Source organism: Trachypithecus francoisi, unplaced genomic scaffold (assembly GCF_009764315.1).
Source record: "Trachypithecus francoisi isolate TF-2019V2 unplaced genomic scaffold, Tfra_2.0 Lachesis_group14, whole genome shotgun sequence".
NCBI lineage: Eukaryota > Metazoa > Chordata > Mammalia > Primates > Cercopithecidae > Trachypithecus > Trachypithecus francoisi.
This window is the reverse complement of record NW_022681459.1, coordinates 61928304-61949501: the sequence shown is the minus strand read 5'-3', so window position 1 is coordinate 61949501 and position 21198 is coordinate 61928304. Positions and strand designations below refer to the sequence as shown.

General features: G+C 42.4%; 1 protein-coding gene across 3 annotated transcripts in view; it reads left to right on the top strand.

The window, feature by feature from the left end:
* Positions 1-21198, top strand: part of TNRC6B (trinucleotide repeat containing adaptor 6B) — a 281982-nt gene that overhangs the window by 74306 nt on the left and 186478 nt on the right. For all 3 annotated transcript variants that reach the window (XM_033233864.1, XM_033233871.1, XM_033233870.1), the window contains one exon: positions 6118-6208. In XM_033233864.1, coding sequence (XP_033089755.1) covers positions 6164-6208 — 45 coding nt within the window. In that variant the 5' untranslated portion in view covers positions 6118-6163. The remainder of the gene's footprint in view (positions 1-6117; positions 6209-21198) is intronic.

Sequence of the window (21198 nt, the reverse complement as noted above, 5' to 3'; positions counted from 1 at the left end):
AACAAGAATGTTATCAAGGTTTGTTCAAGAAACACATTGAAAACGAAGGACAGCTCCAAAACAACAGAAAATGAGAGCAAATAAAATACAGGATAAAGATAAAAATAGGTATCAATATGACATTTCGTAAGTGGGCACATTACATGGTTTTAATCAGGAAAGATTTTTAGAAATAAAAATTGACTGGAGGCCAGGCACTATGGCTCACGCCTATAATCCCAGTATTTTGGGAGGCCTAGGCAGGTGGATTGCTTGAACTCACAAGTTCAAGACCAGCCTGGGCAACATAGTGAAATCCCAACTCTACCATAAGTACAAAAATTAGCCAGGCGTGCTGATGTGCACCTGTAGTCCCAGCTACTTGGGAAGCCCAGCGAGGCTGAGGCTGCAGTGAGCCGTGATCATGCCACCACACTTCAGCCTGGGTGACTGAAAGAGACCCTGTCTCAACAACAACAACAACAACAACAACAAATACTGAATAGATTAGAAGGGTAGGATGAAAGGTGGATTGGTGATGAGGGGAAGGGGTTTCCAGTGGGGTGTAGGCTAGGATATATATAGATAGAGATTAGCATGTTGTGTGCTGAGAATGGAAGGATTTGCCTGCGTGAATGCAGAATACAGTGTGCTTTGAGAGTAACTAGAAATGAGGTTAGTGAAAAGCTTTGGAAGTAAAAGTGTGTGATTAATGCTGTGGTTATGGAATAATTTGGAAGACAAGGCTGATATGGAAAACTGAACTTAATTCTGAGGAGGATACATTTTAGCTATAAGTTGAGATCAAAGGGTATCCAATAAGTAATATTCTCTTCCCTGCTCAAGTTCTGAACCAACAGAGACTTAGGACAAAGGAGTAGGGCAGATAGGTGGAGATCAAAATTTCACGTTTATCATTCATAAAGTTGCCATTGGAGAACTGGCTTAAATCTAAGGGCAAGCAGACTTTTTAATACTGGACTGAAGGACTTAACAGGTTTATTCACCCAGCAACACTAGTCTGGGATAGACCTGCCTCCTAGTCAACGAAAGGAGCAGAGCAGAACAGGTGCCCCCAAGGGAAAAGGGAGAGAAAAGGGCTGGACTATGCAAGCCTGGTTCCTTCTTCCAGACACACTCATCAGAGAAGTGACTTCACCCCTGACAGCCTGAGTCAGGGATATGAGGCCAGGAATATGAAAAGTTGGATTTTGTCCCATGTGGAAGGAAGCATCAGGAGCGGGGAAAAAAGTTTTCCTCCCCTAGCTTTCCTTCCTTCCCTCCCTTCCTTCCTTCCTTCCTTCCCTTCCTCCCTCCCTTCCTCCTTCCTTCCCTTCCTCCCTCCCTTCCTCCTTCCTTCCCTCCCTTCCTCCTTCCTTCCCTCCCTCCCTTCCTCCTTCCTTCCTCCCTCCCTTCCTCCTTCCTTTCCTCCCTCCCTTCCTCCTTCCTTCCTCCCTCCCTCCCTTCCTCCTTCCTTCCCTCCTTCCCTCCCTCCCTCCCTTCCTCCTTCCTTCCCTCCCTCCCTCCCTCCCTTCCTCCTTCCTTCCCTCCCTCCCTTCCTCCTTCCTTCCCTCCTTCCCTCCCTCCTCCCTTCCTCCTTCCTTCCCTCCCTCCCTTCCTCCTTCCTTCCCTCCCTCCTTCCTTCCTTCCTTCACCAGAAACCTCTTAATTTTCATTTTCCTTTTGAATCACCTATATAAGCCTAGCACAAGCAATTTAAATGTAGAACTTCACTGGTTTTGTAATGCATGTGTGCTATTTGAAATTCAGCTGCTTTGCAGCTTATATGCAGCGAGTAATTGTTCCACTTTCTGACGTCTAAAAGGCCTGTAGGAAGAAAGTCTGTTTTCCCTGAAGTCTAATCTTTCCTCAGCCATGCCTGCTTAGGAAAAGCAGCGCCGGCATAATTCAAGGTCAAGCAGCAGCCTTCTGTACACTGAAGCCACCCAAGCCCGCTAATGCCCTATTCCCTTTGCTGAGGCCAGCACAGCTGGCATTTGCTTGCTAGGCCAGAGCAGCCGGTGTATGCTGAGACTGCCTGCACAGCTGATATGTAAATGAGCTTTCAATACCAGCATCACCACCACCACCACAACCGTCTGTGGCTTGTTTCTTGATGAGGCCTGCAAAGCCCCCAACCCTTTGCAAGGCTTATGTGCCTAGTGTATGCAGCCTTGTCTCTATAGAAACAGCCACTTACGCGAAGACAAAGTTGCCATAACTACAGTCACTGCTAAGGTCAAAATACTGTGTGCCTATGGTTTATAAACCTCGAATTCAGCCTCAATAGTTAAAAGCTAGTGTGTCACTATAAAAACAACAGTAAAAAGCCTAATACAAGCTTCTACAAGAAAATACTGTGCCACCTCATTAAAGTCCAAGGCCCAAAGTCCTGGCCTTAACAGAAGCCTCAAAAATGCCACATGTGTTTTACTCCCTTGAATTTTAGTTCCTGTCTGTTTATCAAAATTTTAGTGCCCTGCACCCAAGGTTACGGTCTTTGAGACCCAATAAATAGCACTCTCCTTCCCTTGACTGGGCTCTATATTTTGGTCTCCCAAATGTCCTCCTTTTTAAAAACTTACATGCAGCAAAAAATTGTTACACTTTTCATTTTTCCCTCCTTTTTAAAAGGAGGGCATTTGGGAGACCAAAATACTGTTTCTCTGACTAATAAAGCTGTATTGGACCGCCTGTTCCTGCTGCCACTGCTATTGTGTGTGCCGCTGGGTGGAGGGGCCGGGCTTTAAAAAAAAAAAAAACAGCTGTATTGGAGAATGTGGCACGTCTGCAGGCCAGTGAGCTTAACACTGAACTTCATAATCACACAGACTGACCTACTCATGGGTAGTTGTGAGGGTCCTGTGTCTGTGGGTGGAGGAGGAGAGGAGAGTGCCTGCTCCCTGGGGCAGCTGGCTTCCAAAAGGAAGGAAAAGGAAGGGCTGAGCTCCACACACCTTGTTTCTTCTTCCAAACTCACCATTAAAGTAAGATCCTGTTACCTTCTCTGGAGTGGATTGTGTGCAGGTGGAGAGGAGCCAAGGGTGGAAACTCAGGAGCCAGGAAGAAGCATTCCCTTTTCACAGCGTGTCCTAAGGGAAATGGAGATCACTGGGGATCGGACCCTGAAAGAATAAGAGTTCAGAGTAGACAATGCCTTGTGAGTTGGTCATCCCCATGTACTTATTAAGTATCTATTATGTATCAAGCGCAAATACATTATCAGTGAATCCTCAGAATAACTATTATTCCCAAGTTTTGATAGGGAAGCTGAGACTGAGATGAATTGAGTAATTACCTCAAGGTCACACATCTGTACGCATTCAGGTCTGTTGGACTCTTCAGTGACGGCCACAGCTCCCCCTCCAGGTTCCAGTCACTGCTCCTTCCCCTTCAGGCCTAGCAATAGTAAGGTTCCCCACTGTTGTCAGCCACTGAGTGGTTCATTAGCCTTTGTTGGTTTCCCTATTTCCATTCTAACGTGTTGGAAAATTGAGGGTTGGAGTAGTAGGGAAGGTAAGACTTGGGCCTTGGTAGGATCTTATTAGGAGACAGTGGATTTTAAGAAGTGAGTGTAGGGGCAGAAGTCTTGGTTAAAGCCTTGGGTAGAAGGTGATAGCATAGGGGAGGAGAGATGACGGTGTTCAGTGTTGGGGGGTAGGGAGGAGGAGTCGGCGAGGGGAAATAGCAGTGATTGTCGGAGAAGGAGAGAACTAATATGGCCGGGCAAGTCAAGCTAGTAAAAGACTTAAGAAAAATAGAACAGCCAAATAGGAGAATCCAGAAAGGATGAAAGTAAAAAGATTATAGCTGAAGGAGAAGCCAGCAAGATGAAAGCAGTGCCCTTTCATAGAAGAAACAACCACTGCCATCCCTTCTTCCTCTCCCGACCTCCTGTCTCCAGTCAGTGCCTCCCACTGTCTTAGCCTAGCCAGCAGCCAGAAGAGAAGGAGCCCAGTGACGGTGTCCCCTGAGGCACACAGGCAGAGAATGGAGTGTGGGTCTGGAGGGAGCAGACAGTACAGCACCAGACCAAGGAGTGTGCTGAGCACAGGCCTGCAAGCATGAATGGAGTTCCAAGGAGTTTTTCTGGTTCAGCTATGCCTATAATGCATCATCTATGAAATGCAGTCTCTGTTTCAGTGAAGCAGGAGAACTTAAAGACATCTGTGAAGCAAATTACACATAAAATCTTTCTGGATATGTTACCGAGTTTTTCTGGTGTTATCAACGTAATTTTCATCGAAAGAGAACTTTGTTTTTTTTTTTTTTTTGCACAACTGTGATAAGTAGGTGAGGGACAAAGTCAACTAGAGAAAGCCTGTTTTCACTTGCTGTGAGCATCAGTCATGTGTTTTACAGAGGGGATGGGCAATGTTGATTACGTTGGGAGTGAGTAAATGAATATCAATTGAGAGCTTCTACTGTACTGATTTTACACTTCACATCACATAAATATGCATTCGTTCCCAAAAAGACCTTGCTAGGTAGGTGAGCAAAGTAGATATTTTGGTAACCCCTTCCCACCCAGTAGATGAGGAAACAGCTTCCTGGAAGTGCCTTCTTAGCCATGAGTCTTGGCTGGTTATAGAGAAGTCTGCACCAAAACAGATCATCAGGCATTGTGTATTAATAGATTTTTCTTGCAAAACACACTACCAGCATCTTTTTAGCCCCCACCCCCCCCCTTTTTTTTTTGAGACAGCGTCTCACTCTGTTACCCAGGCTGGAGTGCAGTGGTGTGATCACGGCTCACTGCAGCCTTGACCTCCTGGACTCAACCAGTCCTCCCACCTCAGCCTCTTCAGTAGCTGGGCCCACATACATGTGTCACCCCACCTGGCTAATTTTTGTATTTTGGGTAGAAGTGGGATTTCGCCATGTTGCCCAAGCTGGTCTCAAAGCCCTTAGCTCAAGCAGTCCACCTGCCTCGGCCTCCCAAATTACTGGGATTACAGGCATAAGCCACTGCACCCGGCCTTTTTTAGTTTTTATGTTTTGTAGCTATGAGCTTTAAAGTAGCTGATAGGTTTGTAAATATTCATACCTGTATTATAATGGAGATTTGTGTCATTTGAATAATGATTCCTCAGTAGGGCCAGGAGTGGTGGCTCATGCCTGTAATCCCAACACTTTGGGAGTCTGAGACGGGCGGATCACGAGGTCAGGAGTTCAAGACCAGTCTAGCCAACATAGTGAAACCCCGTCTCTACTAAAAATACAAAAATTGGCGGGGGGTGGTGGTGGCGCCTGTAGTCCCAGCTACTTGGGAGACTGAAGCAGGAGAATCACTTGAATCCAGGAGGTGGAGGTTGCAGTGAGCCAAACTCACACCACTGCACTCCAGTCTGGGCGACACAGCAAGACTCTGTCTCAAAGAAAAAGAGAAAAAATTATTCCTCAATAATTACATATGTAATGAATTCATGAAAATGTTGTATAAATTTTTAGTAGTTTCCATTTGGCACATTTTAATTCATAAAATTTGAACAAACTTTTTCTTAACTCATTTTATTCTTCGGGGAAAAATTAATTACTTTTTACTGTCTTGCCCTATAAATAGTCTCATATAAAAATAATTTTAACTGACATTTAGTTTATTAAGCACATTTCCTAAAAATGAAAAGTGGGACCAGCCATTATAGTGTACTTTAATTTCAGTTACAAAGAAAGCAGGAACGTTATTAATAAATTATAAGCCCAGGAAACCCTGCCAATTCCGATATCCTTAGCCTAATACCCAGGCACTGTGACCTGCAGGGGCGGAACAACAGGTGTGCCGCTTTGCTCACTGCCATACTTTCTTGCAGGTCAGTGTCTGCTGTAAGAATTTCACCACCACCTCTGCCAAAAGCCAAATAAAATAGGGAGAGAAATCTAGAGCTATTAATATCCCAATGCTGGAAACCTGTCCTACTTACCCTTCTCCCCCAAGGTGGGAAAAATTCCCTCCCTGCTTCTCTCCCTCCCTCTTTCTTAAGATGAATGTGCGTAGACACACACACACACACACACAGTTACTCAAAGTTACTTCACAGTGTCTGTGGCCTTAATTGAGAGAATTTCAGTCGAAACCTTTGAAAAAACAAAATTTTGCCCGAATTCCTTATATACTTTTTCTCTTCTGTCTTCTTTTAGGCAGTATTTTTGTGTTTCTGCAGAGTTTTGCACAAAATCTGTTCCCATGCAAACCAATGAGGGAGAAGTATCGGAAGAAAGCAGTTCCAAGGTCAGTAAATTACTGAAAGATACAGTTTGGGTAGAAATTGAACAGTAGAGGCTGTGGATGAGCAGAATGGGAATTTCGTTTTACATGACTGTAAAAATTCGATTGATTTAAATTAGAACCTAACCTAAGATTGAGAAATATTTTTTCTTTTCAGTATACTTTTTAATGCTATATGCTAATTTAAAACCATTTTACTGAACTACAGAGAACTTTATATTTTTAGAACACTAATACTATGTCTTTTTAAGTTTGTTATGGAAGTTACTCTAGGTTTATAAAAAAATCAGAAGTATATATAAAGTCAAGAGTCAAAGCTGGTCCCCTGTTCCTGCTGCACAGAGGCAGTCACTGATGATTTTTAGGTGTTTTTCTATTATAAATTTTATTTTGTTTTATTTTGGATTCAGAGGTACATGTGCAGGTTTGTTGCACGGGTATGTTGTGTGATGCTGAGGCCTGGGGTACAAATGATTCCATCACTCAGGTAGTGAGCATAGTACCCAAGAGCTTGTCTTTGAACCCTTGTTCCCTTCCTTCCCTCTCCCTTTTGGAGTCCCCAGTGTCCAGCGTTTCCATCTTTATGTCCACATGTACCCAATGGTTAGCTCCCACTTATAAGTGAGAACATGCAGCATTTGGTTTTCTGTTTCTTTGTTAATTCATTTAGGATAATGGCCTTCAGCTGGATCCATGTTGCTGCAAAGGACATGATTTAATTCTTTTTTTTTTTTTTTTTTTTTTTTTTTTTAGATTGGGCCTGGCTCTATTGCCCAGGCTGGAGTGCAGTCACACGATCTTGACTCATTGCAGCCTCTGCCTCCCAGGCTCAAACCATCCTCCCACCTCACCTCCTGAGTAGCTGGGACTACAGGTGCCTACCACCAAACCTGGCTAATTTTTGTATTTTTTGTAGAGACAGGGTCTCACTTTGTTGCCCAGGCTGGTCTCACACTCCTGAGCTCAAGCAATCCACCCGCCTAGGTCTCCCAAAGTACTGGGATTACAGGTCACCATGCCTGGATGATTTCATTCTTTTTTTATGGCTGCGTATTATAAATTTTTAAATGGTAATTTGTTTGCTTTGTTTTTTCAATCCGAAGCCTAAGGAATGTTATCAAATCTTATATGTAAATATATATAATAAATAAAAATAAATATATACAAATCTATATATAAATCCTATATATAAATATTGATCTATATTTTTGTCTCTATCTGGCTCCATGTGCTGATTTTCCTTGGCTGCTGCTTAACATGGTTACATGAGACCGTTAGTATTCCTTTTACTTCCCTCTTTGTCCATTCAGAATTGTCTGTAGCTCTTCCTGGGAGCTCTGAAAACAACTCTTTCAGTTTCTTTCTGGATGTCCCCTCTGTGGGGCTGTGATCTAGTCCACGGCTTGGGTGGAGGGACAGATGTCATCCCGTCCTCTTGGTTTTCCTTTCCCATCTCACCAGATTTCTTTCTTTCTGTAGCCAAAGCACAAGTTTATAGACTTTCATCAGACTCATCTAGACCCTGAATCTCATGTAGGGTGAGTCAGAGCCTGTGAGGTACACACATGCTCTAGGAATCTCCCTCACACACACACACACACACACACCCGGGACACCCAAGATACACACACCCCAGAATGTCTGAGGTACATATGCATCCTTTCCCAAGATCCTAATTTACTAATTTATAGTGAAATGTAATGTTAAGGAAGACTGGGGCTCTGCGCGTTGGCTCATGCCTGCAATCCCAGCACTTTGGGAGTCCGAGGCGAGTGGATCGCTTGAGCTCAAGTGTTCGAGACCAGCCTAGGCAACATGATGAAATCCTTTCTCCAAAAACAAAAATTAGCTGGGCATGGTGGTGCATGCCTGCAGTCCCAGCTACTCTGGAGGTTGAGGTGGGAGGATTGTTTGTACCCAGGGACGTGGAGGCTGCAGTGAGCTGTGATTATGCCACTGCACTCCAGCCTGGGCAGCAAAGCAAGACCCTGTCTCAAAAAAAAAGGAAGATTGGATTTCTGGCTAGTACATTGTCTCCCTGGAAAGATAAGGTATAATTGGAAGATTGCTTGGTGAACATGTAATTAGACCAGTATAGAATATATTACTGTGCCATAAGCTCAGTTTTCAACTTCTTTTTGGAAAAATAAATGACTAGTTTTCTTGATTTTTCAATTACTGAATAGTTTATCAGTTCAGAATGAGTTAGACTCAAGAATAAGAGAACATTCTTTTTATATGTGCCCTAAGTGGATGCTTCTGTTATAAATCAGATTATAACTTCAACTTCATCAGCCTTAGTTTAACTCAGGTTCTTATGTTTTTCCCCCGATGTTGCTTTTGTTTAAAATCTTATATTTGGACGCTGATTTCATCTCACAGGGGTCAGTCCACTCTCCCCCACCGAGGGTGTAAATCAGTCAATCAGTCAATAAAATCTTATGTTTGGAATGATTTAATGTATGGCTGGAATTTATCATTTTGCTGTGGTTATGTAGTTTGTGGATGTCTGTTAACAGAAGGCCATTAGGAAAGGTAGCAGGTTTTGAGGAAAAGTAGAGAATTTTTTACCAAAAAGTGATTTTCAGCTGAATTTATTTTTGTTCAAAAATTTTTTTTTGAGACCGGATCTTGCTCTGTCACCACGTCTGGAATGTGGTGGTATGATCACAGCTCACGACTCACTGCAGCCTCAACCACCCAGCAGCCTCAAGCAATTCTCCCACCTCAGCCTCCCGAGTAGCTGGAACCACAGGTGTGTGCCACCACACCTGGCTCTTTTTTTTTTTTTTTTTTTTTTGGTAGAGACAGAGTCTTGCTGTGTTGCCCAGGCTGGTCTCGAACTTCTGGGCTCAACTGATTCTCCTGCCTCAGCCTCGCAAAGTGCTGGAATTATAGGTGTAAGCCACTGCGCCTGGCCTTCAATAAATAATTCTTAAGCATGTGTTGTCATGGGGTACAACAGTGAACCAAAAAGACATGGTTCCTACTCTCAAGGTGGTTTCTTCTTAGTGGGAGACATGAATAAATATAAATAAAGATAATAATTATAGATGATGGTAAGTGCTATGAAGAAAATAAAAGAAAGCCATGTCATGCAGGGCAGCTGGGAGGAAGAGCGTAGCTAGTCAAGGAAGATCTCCCTGAGAAGGGGACATTTCAGCTGAAGCTAATGGGCAAGGGAGCCAGCTGTCTGGAGAGCTGGAGGAACAGTGTTCTAGACACAGGAAACAGCTGCAAAAGCCCTTGGCCTCTTCCAAGAACTCTCAGAAACCTGTGGGCCAAGTGTGACAGGAGGTTAGAGAGAGAGGCAGAGACCTTGCAAGGCCTCAGAGGCCACAGTGCAACGTGGACCTATTCTCCATGCATAGGGCAGCCATTGAAGGCTGCTCACTCGAGGAGTGATGTGATGTGGTAGGATTTGCGTTTTAATAGATGTCTCTGGCTGCTGTCTGGAGAGTGGATTGGAAAGAGGTAAGAGTGGAAGCAGGGAGCCTGGTGAGAAGGCACGTGCAGCCTTTCGGGTAGGGCTGCATTCATGGGTGTTACTGGAAGTGGAGGAAAGACAGACTTGAGGTGTATTTTGGCACCAACACTGATGTGACTCGAGGATGGATTGGGATCCTTTTGCATCATAGAAAGGGGAATTTCAAGAAAAAGGTTCCCTCAGTAACTTCAGATGCTGCCAAGAATCAAGGAGGTTGACAAGTGAGAAAAGACACCTGGATTTGTTTAAGAACTAATTAAAGAGAAAGGATATGAGAAAACTTTCTGGGGAGATGGAGATGTTCTGTGTATGACAGGGGTGCAACTGTTTATAATTACAATAAAAATAGTTACAGTGTAGGTGCATTGTGGTGAAACTGACATAATCAAGTGGAGTGGAGAATACATGGAAGTATAGATGAAGCAGGAATGGCAGAATGTTGGCAACTATTGAAGTGTTGTGATGGGTACATGGGGTTTATTTGTATTTACTTTGTACATGTTTTAAATTTTCTATGATAGCTTCTAAAAAGAACTTACTGGTGTTCAGGGGTCCCATTTAATTGGAGTAGGAGGTGCAGAAACCAAATTTTATGGGTTAAAGAGAAATTAAATGATTTTTAAAAATGCGTTATGACTGTAGTCCACCACCCAATTTTAGGACATTTGGAAATAAATGGAAGAGAGAACAATGAGGAGGAGGATTAAGTTCAAGTGAAAGATTTTTTTAAAATGGAAGAGGCCTATGCATGTTTGAGAAAAAAGGGAAGAAATGAGTGGAGGAAGGCAAGAGTGCAGTTAGAAAAAGGTTTCTCAGATTTCCAGGCTTAACAGGCCTCGTACTGCAGTAAAGCCTGAGCTCAGGCCCAAATCCTGCTCTTCTGATTCTTGTTTAGTGGTGGAGGGAGTTTTGGAGGAGGAAAGAAAGAAAGTGGGTTCAGCTTTTCTTTGTATTGCCTTCGAAAGAGGTCATTGTAGTTGGGAGAGTGTAGAGTACACAGTTGAAGACTTGAAATGACAGGTTTCGATTTCCTGTTAAGAGGAAAGGCTTGGAATTGCAGCTGTAGAGAAGATGCTAAGAATAGTTAACAAATGAATAAAGGGTCAATATGGTTTACAAAATATCCAGGTAGGTTGTGCAAGTATAAATCAGGAGCCCTTATGGATGGGCAGGGTTGGTATAGAAGTCTTATTGGAGGAAGTGAATTTTGCTCTTCCTCTTGAAGAGATGTTCTCTGAAACCGTGCAGCATTTTCCTTAACATTTTCTTGGAGAGAGATGTTTACTGAAGTTCAGAGTTGGATTAGGATTCTATATTCTTCGGGAGTTGGGAAATGTAGACTTTGATCTCTTGAGTTTAGGGAGTTTTTTTTTTTTTTCTCTGCCAGAAACATATAAAGCAGGTGATGGTTTCTAAAAGACTGCTGTAAACAGATTATAGATCATTCCTGAATTATGCACAAGCGTCCTATTTTTCCTTATTTTTGCCTTCTTTCCTCCCCTCCTCTCTCCTGATTAATTCAGCAAATATTTATTGAGCATCTACTGTGTGCCAGGAACTGTGCTGGGTGCTGACACACAGAATTGACTCCTTAAACTATTATTTATTCTTTTCATTTTTGGAGCTCTAACCATTTAAAGTGGAGGCAGGAAGAAAGAATGTTAAATTTCACATCAGTCTGGAATGAGCTTTTTTTCCCTGAATGGTCACCAGATTGCAATTTTGTATGACCTAACGAATTTCTCAAAGAGAGTTCTGCTGTTGTTGTGAAAGCTTCTATTGTAAATGCTGAAGGAAGACAAGTTGACAGAGTTATTGTTAATGTAAAACTTTAGACGCCCCTGAACGTATCCTTTGGAGGAACAGTGACTATTTCTTACATTTTTCCCAAGGACCACTCAGGGCTTATTTAATTTTTCTGCTGTGTATGTGAGAGATAAAATTGAATGAAATTAACAGAGTTACCCATGGAACTGTCTTATTGTTCCACATTTTTAGAGGTTAAATATGAAAATTATGTTCTGTGGCTGGGCACGGTGGCTCACGCCTGTAATCCCAGCAGTTTGGGAGGCTGAGGCGGGCAGATGGCTTGAGGTCAGGAGTTTGAGACTAGCCTGGCCAACATAGCAAAACCCCATCTCTACTAAAAATACAAAAATTAGCCGGGCAGGTTAGCGTGCACCTGTAATCCCAGCTGTGCCTATAATCTCAGCTACTCGGGAGACTGAGGCAGGAGAATCACTTGAACCCAGGAGGCAGAGGTTGCAGTGAGCCAGGATCACACCACTGCACTCCAGCCTGGGTGACAGTGTGAAACTCCATCTCAATAAATACAATACAATACAGTACAATGCAATACAACACAACACAACACAACACAACACAATAATTAGCCAGGCATGGTGATGTGCGCCTGTAGTCCCAGCTACTCGAGAGGCAGGAGAATCGCTTGAACCTGGGAGGCAGAGGTTGCAGGGAGCCGAGATCATGCCCCTGCACTCCAGCCTGGGCGACAGAGTGAGACTCCATCTCAAAAAAAAAAAAAAAAGAAAAGAAAAAATTATATTATGTAAAAAGTCTTTGATGACATAAGAAATCTGGAGGCATGGATATGTGTGTACTTCATTGGCCTGATTCCCATAGAGAGAAACTCATGTGACCTATTTTATTTGGCATTTTTGTGCTTATATTATCACACTGATCTGAAAACAGATACGATTTTATCTGTCACGTGTGGCTTTGACTGGTTAAATGTAACGCTCACTTTTGTTAGTGCCTGGTTTCGCTATCACATAGTGGAACTGTGCATTACTGGGAGGTTTCAGCTCTTTTGTGGCTTTGCTGACACGTGCTGGAACTAAGCTGTTTATTTGTATCATCTTTTCTTTTTATTGAGATACTATCAAAAGTGATATTCTTTTACAGTCATTCAGTTTATTTAATTCAACAAACATTTATTGGGCACCTACTAGTTGCTGATGTCATAGGTACAGGCATGCAAAGTTATTTATGTAAGACATGGTTTCTGCATTTCGGGCACTTTTAATCTGGTTGAGGGAGGTAACCATACCATACAGGCTATGACACTGATATTAAATATGTGCCTAGGTCAAAGCAATGAACTCTGTCTGGAATGAAGCTCCACAATGGAGAGGGAACACTTGAACTGGGCATTGTAGAAAGAAGAAGGGTTTCATGGTTTTTATTGGTTTGTTGTTGGATGGGTGGTGGGGAGAAGGCTATTATATGCAGAGGGAACTGTGTATAGCATATAAGTGGTAATGTGCTGGGCGCGGTGGCTCACGCCTGTAACCCCAGCACTTTGGGAGGTTGAGGCGGGTGGATCACCTAAGGTTGGGAGTTCGAGACCAGCCTGACCGACATGGAGAAACCCCATTTCTACTGACAATACAAAAAAATTAGCTGGGCGTGGTGGCATGCGCCTGTAATCCCAGCTTCTTGGGAGGCTGAGGCAGGAGAATCACTTGAACCCGGGAGGCAAGAGCTTGTGGTGAGCCAAGACCGTGCCATTGCACTCCAGCCTGGACAACACGAGCGAAACTCGGTCTCAAAAAATAATAATAATAATAATAATAATAAAGTAATGTGTGATGGGAGGTGGTGAAAACTTTGAGTGTGTTTCAGGTATCTCGGTGTCTATTACATCACATCAAAACTTAATGGTTTCAAACCACCATTGCAACCTCCTGAGTGGAATAATTCCAAAAAGTTGGTAAATACTCTATCCTCAAGGATGTGGAGCATAACTTTCCACTCCTTAAGCGTGGATTCACACAGTGGAGAACCCTAAAGCCCGGCGATCAAGGTCAACATCAACAGTGATAAGTCATTTTTATAGTTTGTACCCTTGGTACGATGTGAGGAAATGGCACTTCAATTTCTAATTTTCTTCCCTAAAATCCATTATCCCAGTCTAATCATGAGAAAAACATCAGACAAATTCCACTAGAGAGGTGTTCTGCAGAATACCTGATCAGCACTCCTGAAAACTCAAGGAAAACTGAGAAAAATCTGAGGAACTGTCACAGCCAAGAGACAGCTAAGGAGACCTGATAACAATGTAATATGGTATTCTGGATGGGATCCTGGAACATTAGGTAAAAACTAAGCAAATTTAATAAAGCATGGACTTTAGTTAATGTATCGGGTGGGGGGCTACGGGAGGGATAGCATTAGGAGAAATACCTAATGTAGGTGACGGGTTGATGGGCACATGTGTACCTATGTAACAGACCTGCACATTCTGCACATGTATTCCAGAACTTACAGTTTAATAAATAATAATGTATCAATATTGGTTCTTGAATTGTGACAAATATCCTAAGGAAACATGTTACTAACAGCAGAAACTGGGTTCAGATAAATGGACTATCTTCATAATTTTTCTGTAAATCTAAACCTGTTCCAAAAAATAAAGCTTTCATATATTTTTAAAACTCCATCGCCAAGACAACCTTTTATTTGTCATAATTCTGTGTTTTCCTGGGCTCAGTAGGGCAGTTCTTCTATTCCAAAGTGGTATTGGCTGGAGTTACAGTCATCTGGAGGCCCAGTTAGCCAAAAATGTCTGAAAGGGCCCACTGACATGGCTGGCAGTTGGTGTTGGCTGTCAAGCTAGGAGACCACCTTGAGGCTGTTGACCCAAGGTTCTCCTCCATGTGACCTCTGCATGCCTTGGGTTTCTCAAAGCAGTTGGCAGTGATTCAGGAGGGAGCATTCCAACCATGCAGGAGCTGCAGATACCTTTAAGCCCAGCCTTAGAAGTCACCCAGCTTTGCGTCTTCCCCAGTCTGTTGAATTAAAGCAAGTCACAGGACCGTCCCAGACTCAAGCGGGGGAGAAACAGATCCCACCTTTCAATGGGAAGACTGGCCTTAAATATGAGGTCATCTTTAATCCACCACACAGCGACTAGAGTGTTGGGTGCCAGGGAAGCAGAGGGTATGGCAGAGCCTAGATTATCTTAGACTGAAGAGTTTCAAGAATAGACAACAGATTAAACAATTTTATTTTATTTTTATTTTAGCAACCTTACTGACACCTTGAAGTAGCAGATTTTTTTGTTTGTTTGTTTAATAGAAACATGTTCTTGCTCTGTTGCCCAAGCTGGAGAGCAGTGGTGTGATCATGGCTTACTGAAACCTTGAACTTAGCGGGCTCAAGTGATCCTCCCACCTCAGCCTCCAGAATAGCTGAGACTACAGGTGTGCCACCAAGCCTGGCTAATTTTTCTTACTTTTTTTTGTAGAGACTGGGTCTCACTGTGTTGACCAGTCTGGTCTCAACCTGAGTCAGATCTGAGTCACCAGATCTGACTCAAGTGATCCTCCTGCCTCAGCCTCCCAAAGTGCTGAGATTACAGGTGTGAGCCACTGCAGCCAACCGAAGCAACAGATTTTTAAAGCAGGGAAATGAGATGGACATTTTACTTTATGATTTGCTGTGTGAGGATAACTGGTGTTGATGTAGAGGGTAGACTAGAATATCTGTATCTCTACACTCAGATTCTCTAAAAGAAAAGAGGATTTAATAGGCCTACTTGCCTGTGGACTGATTTCCACTGGGTTGTGAGTTCTCAGGAGTTAAGAGAGAAAGAACAAAAGGTGAGGAAGTAGATCCCATAGAAGGACAAATGAACTGGAAGGCAAGGGCAAGGACTAGCGTTCCTGGGACCGTCTCCAGACCTGATGTAATCTTTGTTTACGGTTCTTAACAAAGATAGATTAGAATGCTTAAACTCTGTAGCCATTTCTCACTTTAAATACAATGTAACTTAGGTCAGTACTCTAAATGAGTTGGTGTTAGCTTACTAGCTGTAGAGATTCTGTAGCTCTAGACTTGAAGTGTTCATTTTTAAGTGAAATCTAAAACAGATAATAGTAGAGTTTGTTATAGAGCTGAGCAGTTGGGTGTTTGTGATCATATTCTCTGTACCTTTGTGTATATTTATCTTATGTATGTGTGTATATATACACACACACATATATATGTATACATATATATGTGTATACGTGTGTGTGTGTGTGTGTGTGTGTGTGTGTATATATATATATATATATCTTTGAGGCAGAGTCTTGCTCTGTCACCTAGGCTGGAGTATAGTAGCCTGAACACAGCTCAGTGCAGCCTGAACCTCCTGGGCTCCAAGGGATCCTCCTGCCTCAGCCTCCTGTGTAGCTGGGACCATAGGTGCGTGCCACTACACCCAGCTAAATTTTTTTTAACTATCTTGTAGAGACTTGGTCTCACTATGTTGCCTAAGCTGGTCTTGAACTCCTGGGCTCAAGAGATCTTCCCACCTCAGCCTCCCAAAGTGTTGAGATTACAAGCTTGAGCCACCATGCCTGGCCTGTATATTTAAATAGTTATAATAAAACAATGAAAGTAAGCTCTAGGGTTTCAAATTTATAGCTATAAGTTTAAGTACCCAGGTGTCTCTACTAATTACTGCAAATAACTATTTACTGAATTAGGAAGCTAACATTTTAGGTATTAATATAACGTTCTTTATCGTTAGCAAAGGTAACAAGTAAACATAGTCTTTGTCTACAGAGAATACATTAAAGATAGTTAAATAGGATAATTTAGACATAAAATACACAGTAGTATTTGAATGATCTGCTTTAACTGGTTTCATTGACAAAGAACTGCAAGGTCTGTTCTTAATAGTAAGTGCTCATTTAGTCAAGAAAAGTGTTACACAGGAGTATTTTAGGAACATGGTAATTTGTTTTGTTTGTGTTTTGGTAGGGGATGCAGAGAAGAAAGATTTACACATAGTTTAATAAAGTCTTTTGCTTTCCAGAGCTTAGGATATCTCTACCTTAGGTTGAATCTGCTTTAGCAAGTGATCACAAGATGTCATGGAATTTGGTATTCCAAGAGCAGATTGGAAAAGCAAACATGCAGGGCAAGTGCTTTCCCCATTTGTTTACATAGCTGGTAAGCAGCATCGTTTGGGTTGGATTCCAGGTCTGTCTGACTCCAGACGCCGTAGTAGTTCAATATTCCATCCTGCACAAGTTATACGGCAGAGTAATCAGCTGTTTTCTTATGTCAGATAAACTTACTGGAAAAGTCACCTGGGTATAGAAGAATCCCTAAGAAGGGAGAGGGTGCTTTGTGAATATTCAGAGCCACACATTTCTCTGGAGAAGAGATGGTTAGAGCATTGAGATGTCTGTGAGACCCTGGAGATGGGGTTAGAAGCAGAATCCCTGCAGGCAATAGGGAACTATTGAAGGATGTTAAGCAGGGGAGAAACCTAATCTGATGCATATTTTAGAAAGACTGACCTGCCGGGCCCTGTGGCCCACACCTGTAATCCCAGCCCTTTGGGAGGCGGAGGTAGGCGGATTACTTGAGGTCAGGAGTTCCAGACTAGCCTGGCCAACATGGTGAAACCCTGTCTCTACTAAAAATACAAAAATTAGGCGGGCATGGTGGCAGGCGCCTGTAATCCCAGCTACTCGGGAGGCTGAGGCAGGAGAATCACTTGAACTGGGAGGCAGAGGTTGCAGTGAGCCAAGATCATGCCTCTGCACTCCAGCCTGGACAACAAAGCTAGACTCCATCTCAAAAAAAAAAAAAAAAAAAAAAAAAGAATGACCTGGCAGGAGTGTGGAGAAATGATTACAAACAGGGTGTAAAATGGAGACAGGGAGACCAGTTAGGAGTCCCCTCAAGAAGACTGAGGAAGGCTTGAAATCAGTCAGTAACAGTGGTCTGCAGAAGCATACAGGAAGGATGGGACGAGAGCACAAATCTGCAAAGGGTTGAATGATACCATGTAAAATAGGAGATAGAGCAAGGTATTGGATGTAGCTATTGTTACTGTTATTATGTTTTTGTTTTTGTTTTGAGATGGAGTCTCGCTCTGTTGCTCAGACTGGAGTGCAATGGCATGATCTCAGCTCACTGCAACCTCTGCCTCCCAGGCTCAGGATTACAGGCACACACCACCATGCCCAGCTAATTTTTGTATTTTTAGTAGAGACGGGGTTTTGCTACGTTGGCCAGACTGGTCTTGAATTCCTGACCTCAGGTGATCCGCCTGCCTCAGCCTCCCAAAGTGCTGGGTTTACAGGCATGAGCCACCACACCTGGCCTGTAATTGTTGTTTTTAACTGGGTGTGGATTTTGAAATACTGAGGCACCTGCAGGCAGCCCAGGTAAAACTAATTAGTAGGCATTTTAGAGCTCAGTAGAGAGAGAGGACATCAAGATACACATTAGGAGTGCTCAGCATAATAGGAATAGATGGGGCCTGGGAGATGAGAAAAGGCTCAAGTATAGAACTGTAGGAACTCTTTCAGACTGGGTCCAACCTGAGCATGGATAAGAATTCGCTTTCTCAAAGTACCAAAACAAAACAGAACCCCAAATAGCAATTCAAAATGCTAAAAAAAAAAATTAAAAAAAAAAAAGTAAAAATAAAAATAAGGAAAGAAAAGAATTCGCTTGGATGTTCTTTCCTTTTTCTTTTTAGCAGCTTTATTAAGGTATATTTTGTATTCACAGAGTTGTACCACCATCACTACCATCTAATTTAGGAACATTTTCATTACTCCAAAAAGAAACTGTATCCATTAGCAGTCACTCTCTATTTCCTTTCCTCCCAGCCACAGGCAACCACTAATCTTTCCATCTCTATAGAATTACCTATTCTGGACATTTCATATAAATAGATTCATACAGTATGTTTTCCTTCTATGTGAGACTTCTTTCAGTTAGCATCATGTTTTCAAGGCTATCCATGTTATCGCACGTTATCAGTGCTTCAGTCCTTTGAATGGCTGAATAACACCCTATTGCATGGATGTACGCATTTTCTTTTTCTGTTTTTCTTCCTTTTTTTTTTTTTTTGAGATGGAGTCTTGCTCTGTTGCCCAGGCTGTAGTGCAGTGGTGTGATCTTGGCTCAGTGCAGCCTCTGCCTCCCGGGTTCCAGCAATCTCCTGTCTCAGCCTCCTGAGTAGCTGAGATTACAGGCGCCTTCCACCATGCCCGGCTAATTTTTGCATTTTTAGTAGAGACAGGGTTTCACCATGTTGGCCAGGCTGGTCTCAAACTCCTGATATCAGGTGATCCGCCTGCCTCGGCCTCCCAAAGTGCTGGGATTATAGGCGTGAGCCACCATGCCCGGCCCACATTTTGTTTATATACTCAACAGTTGATGAATATTTGGATGGTTCCCACCTTTTGACTGCTGTAAACATTAATAATATTATGAAATGAATATTATAATGCTACTGCGAACATTTGTGTAGAAGTTTTTGTGTGGAATGTGTTTTCATTTCTCTTATATACCTAGGAGTGGAACTGCTGGGTCATATGGTTTAACTTTTTGAGGAACTGCCATACTGTTTTTCAAGTGACTACACCATTTTATATTCTCATCAGAAATGCATGAAGGTTCTAATTTGTCCGCATCATCACCAGTACTTGTTACTGTCATCCAAAAGCTTTAACATTTTAGCCCCCACAGTTAGGTCTGTCATCTGCCTCAAATTAAGTTTTGTATGTAGTATATGACATAGAGGTCATGGTTCATACATTTCCATGTGGTTATCCATTTCCTCCAGCATCTTTTCCTCACTGAATTACATTAGTCTTTCGATAATTTTTTTCTAATTGTGAACTCTTATGCTTTAAGTTCAAAAGAATCAATTATACAACTATAGGATGGGCAAAACCAGTATACTAGCAGTGTACAGACAATGTGATTGACTTCTGAAACAAAAAAACACTTCTTGCTTAGCTATAGAACCACAAATTGTAACTGATAACATATTTTAATATCCTTTGAAGCTTATTTTGACCATGTGATTAAATTCTAGTCAAAGAGATGTAAGCAGGATGTAAAGTGCAGCTTCCACAAAGTCTTCCTCAGGAAGTGGCAAGTCCTCTCCTTTCTGCTACATGGAACACAGACATGAAGGTTGGGGCTGGAGCAACCATCTTAGAACACAAAGTGGAAGAAATACATTGAAGATGGAAGAACAAAATAGAAGTCTCAAGTCCCTGGTAATTGGAAAGTGACCAGTCCTTGACCACTTACACAGATGTCTAAGAAAGATATTAAGAACAGTCTTCATATATTTGAGAGAGTGGTTGTTGAATAGATGGTAATTTTTTTTCTACCTTATTCCGTTTTTTTTGAGATGGGGTATTGCTCTGTTGCCCAGGCTGGAGTCGCGATGCAGTCTTTGCTTACTGCAACCTCTGACCCTCTAGTTCAAGCAATTTTCCTGCCTCAGACTCCCAAGAAGCTGGGACTACAAGTGTCCGCCACCATGCCTGTCTAATTTTTGTATTTTTAGTAGAGATGGCGTTTCACCATGTTGGCCAGGCTGGTCTCAAACTCCTGACCTCAAGCAATCTGCCTGCCTCAGCCTCCCAAAAAGCTGGGATTACAGGCATGAGCCACTACGCCCAGCCAATAATTATATTTTTATATTCTTTATTCTTGTAGTTTTCCTTTTCATGGTAAGATTTTGTCATGAGGAAAAAATTTTAAGCTGTAGCAAAGTACAGAGAATAAAATAACAGATACACCCACTTAACCATCAACAAGATTTAACATACTTGCTTTGTCATATTTGCTTCAAATTTCTCTCTCTTCAAAAAAAAAAAAAAACAAATTTCTCTGTCTTTTTTTTTTTTTAATTAATGAATTTATTGAGCAAAGTGGAGTTAACTTCTTTCCATGGGTGGTGAACTCAAATTCTATCCTTTTTTCTTCTTTATTTTTTCTTTTGAGGCGGCCTCACTGTTGCCTAGGCTGGAATGCAGTGGCACGATCTCAACTCACTGCAACCTCCACCTCCTGGGTTCAGGCGATGCTCCCACCTTAGCTTCTCGAGTAGCTGGGACTACAGGCACACACCACCATGCCCAGCTAATTTTTGTATTTTCAGTAGAGACCATGCTGCCCCAGGCAGGTCTCAAACTCCTGACCTCAAGTGATTCCCCCACTTTGGCCTCCCAAAGTGCTGGGATCAAATTTATCTCTTTTTTAAAGAAATAAAATAAGGATATAGTTAATAGTTGAGGGCCTCTGTGTAGCCCTTTCCCAAGCCAATCCCTTTCCTCCTTCCTCAGCTGTAATCCTACTCTGAAGTCTGTAAGTGCCTTACCTCTTAAAGAAAATTTTAAAAATTCACCGGTTCTCACTCCTCTGACTGCCCCTTTGTTCAACTGTAGTCTGCCTACTATTGCATGAGAGTCACGTGGGGTGCTTGTAAAGAAAATAGAGATCCCAGGTCCCAACTGTTTTTTTCTTGTTTTTGTTTTTGAAGCAGAAGTCTCACTCTGTCATCCAGGCTGGAGTGCAGTGGTGGGATCATAGCTCGCTGAGCCTTGAACTCCTGGGTTCAAAGGATCCGCCCACCTCAGCCTCCTGAGTAGCTAGTACTACAGGCATGTGCCACCACACCTAGCTAATTTTTTTTTTTTTTTTTTTTTTTAGAGATGGGTCTCCACTA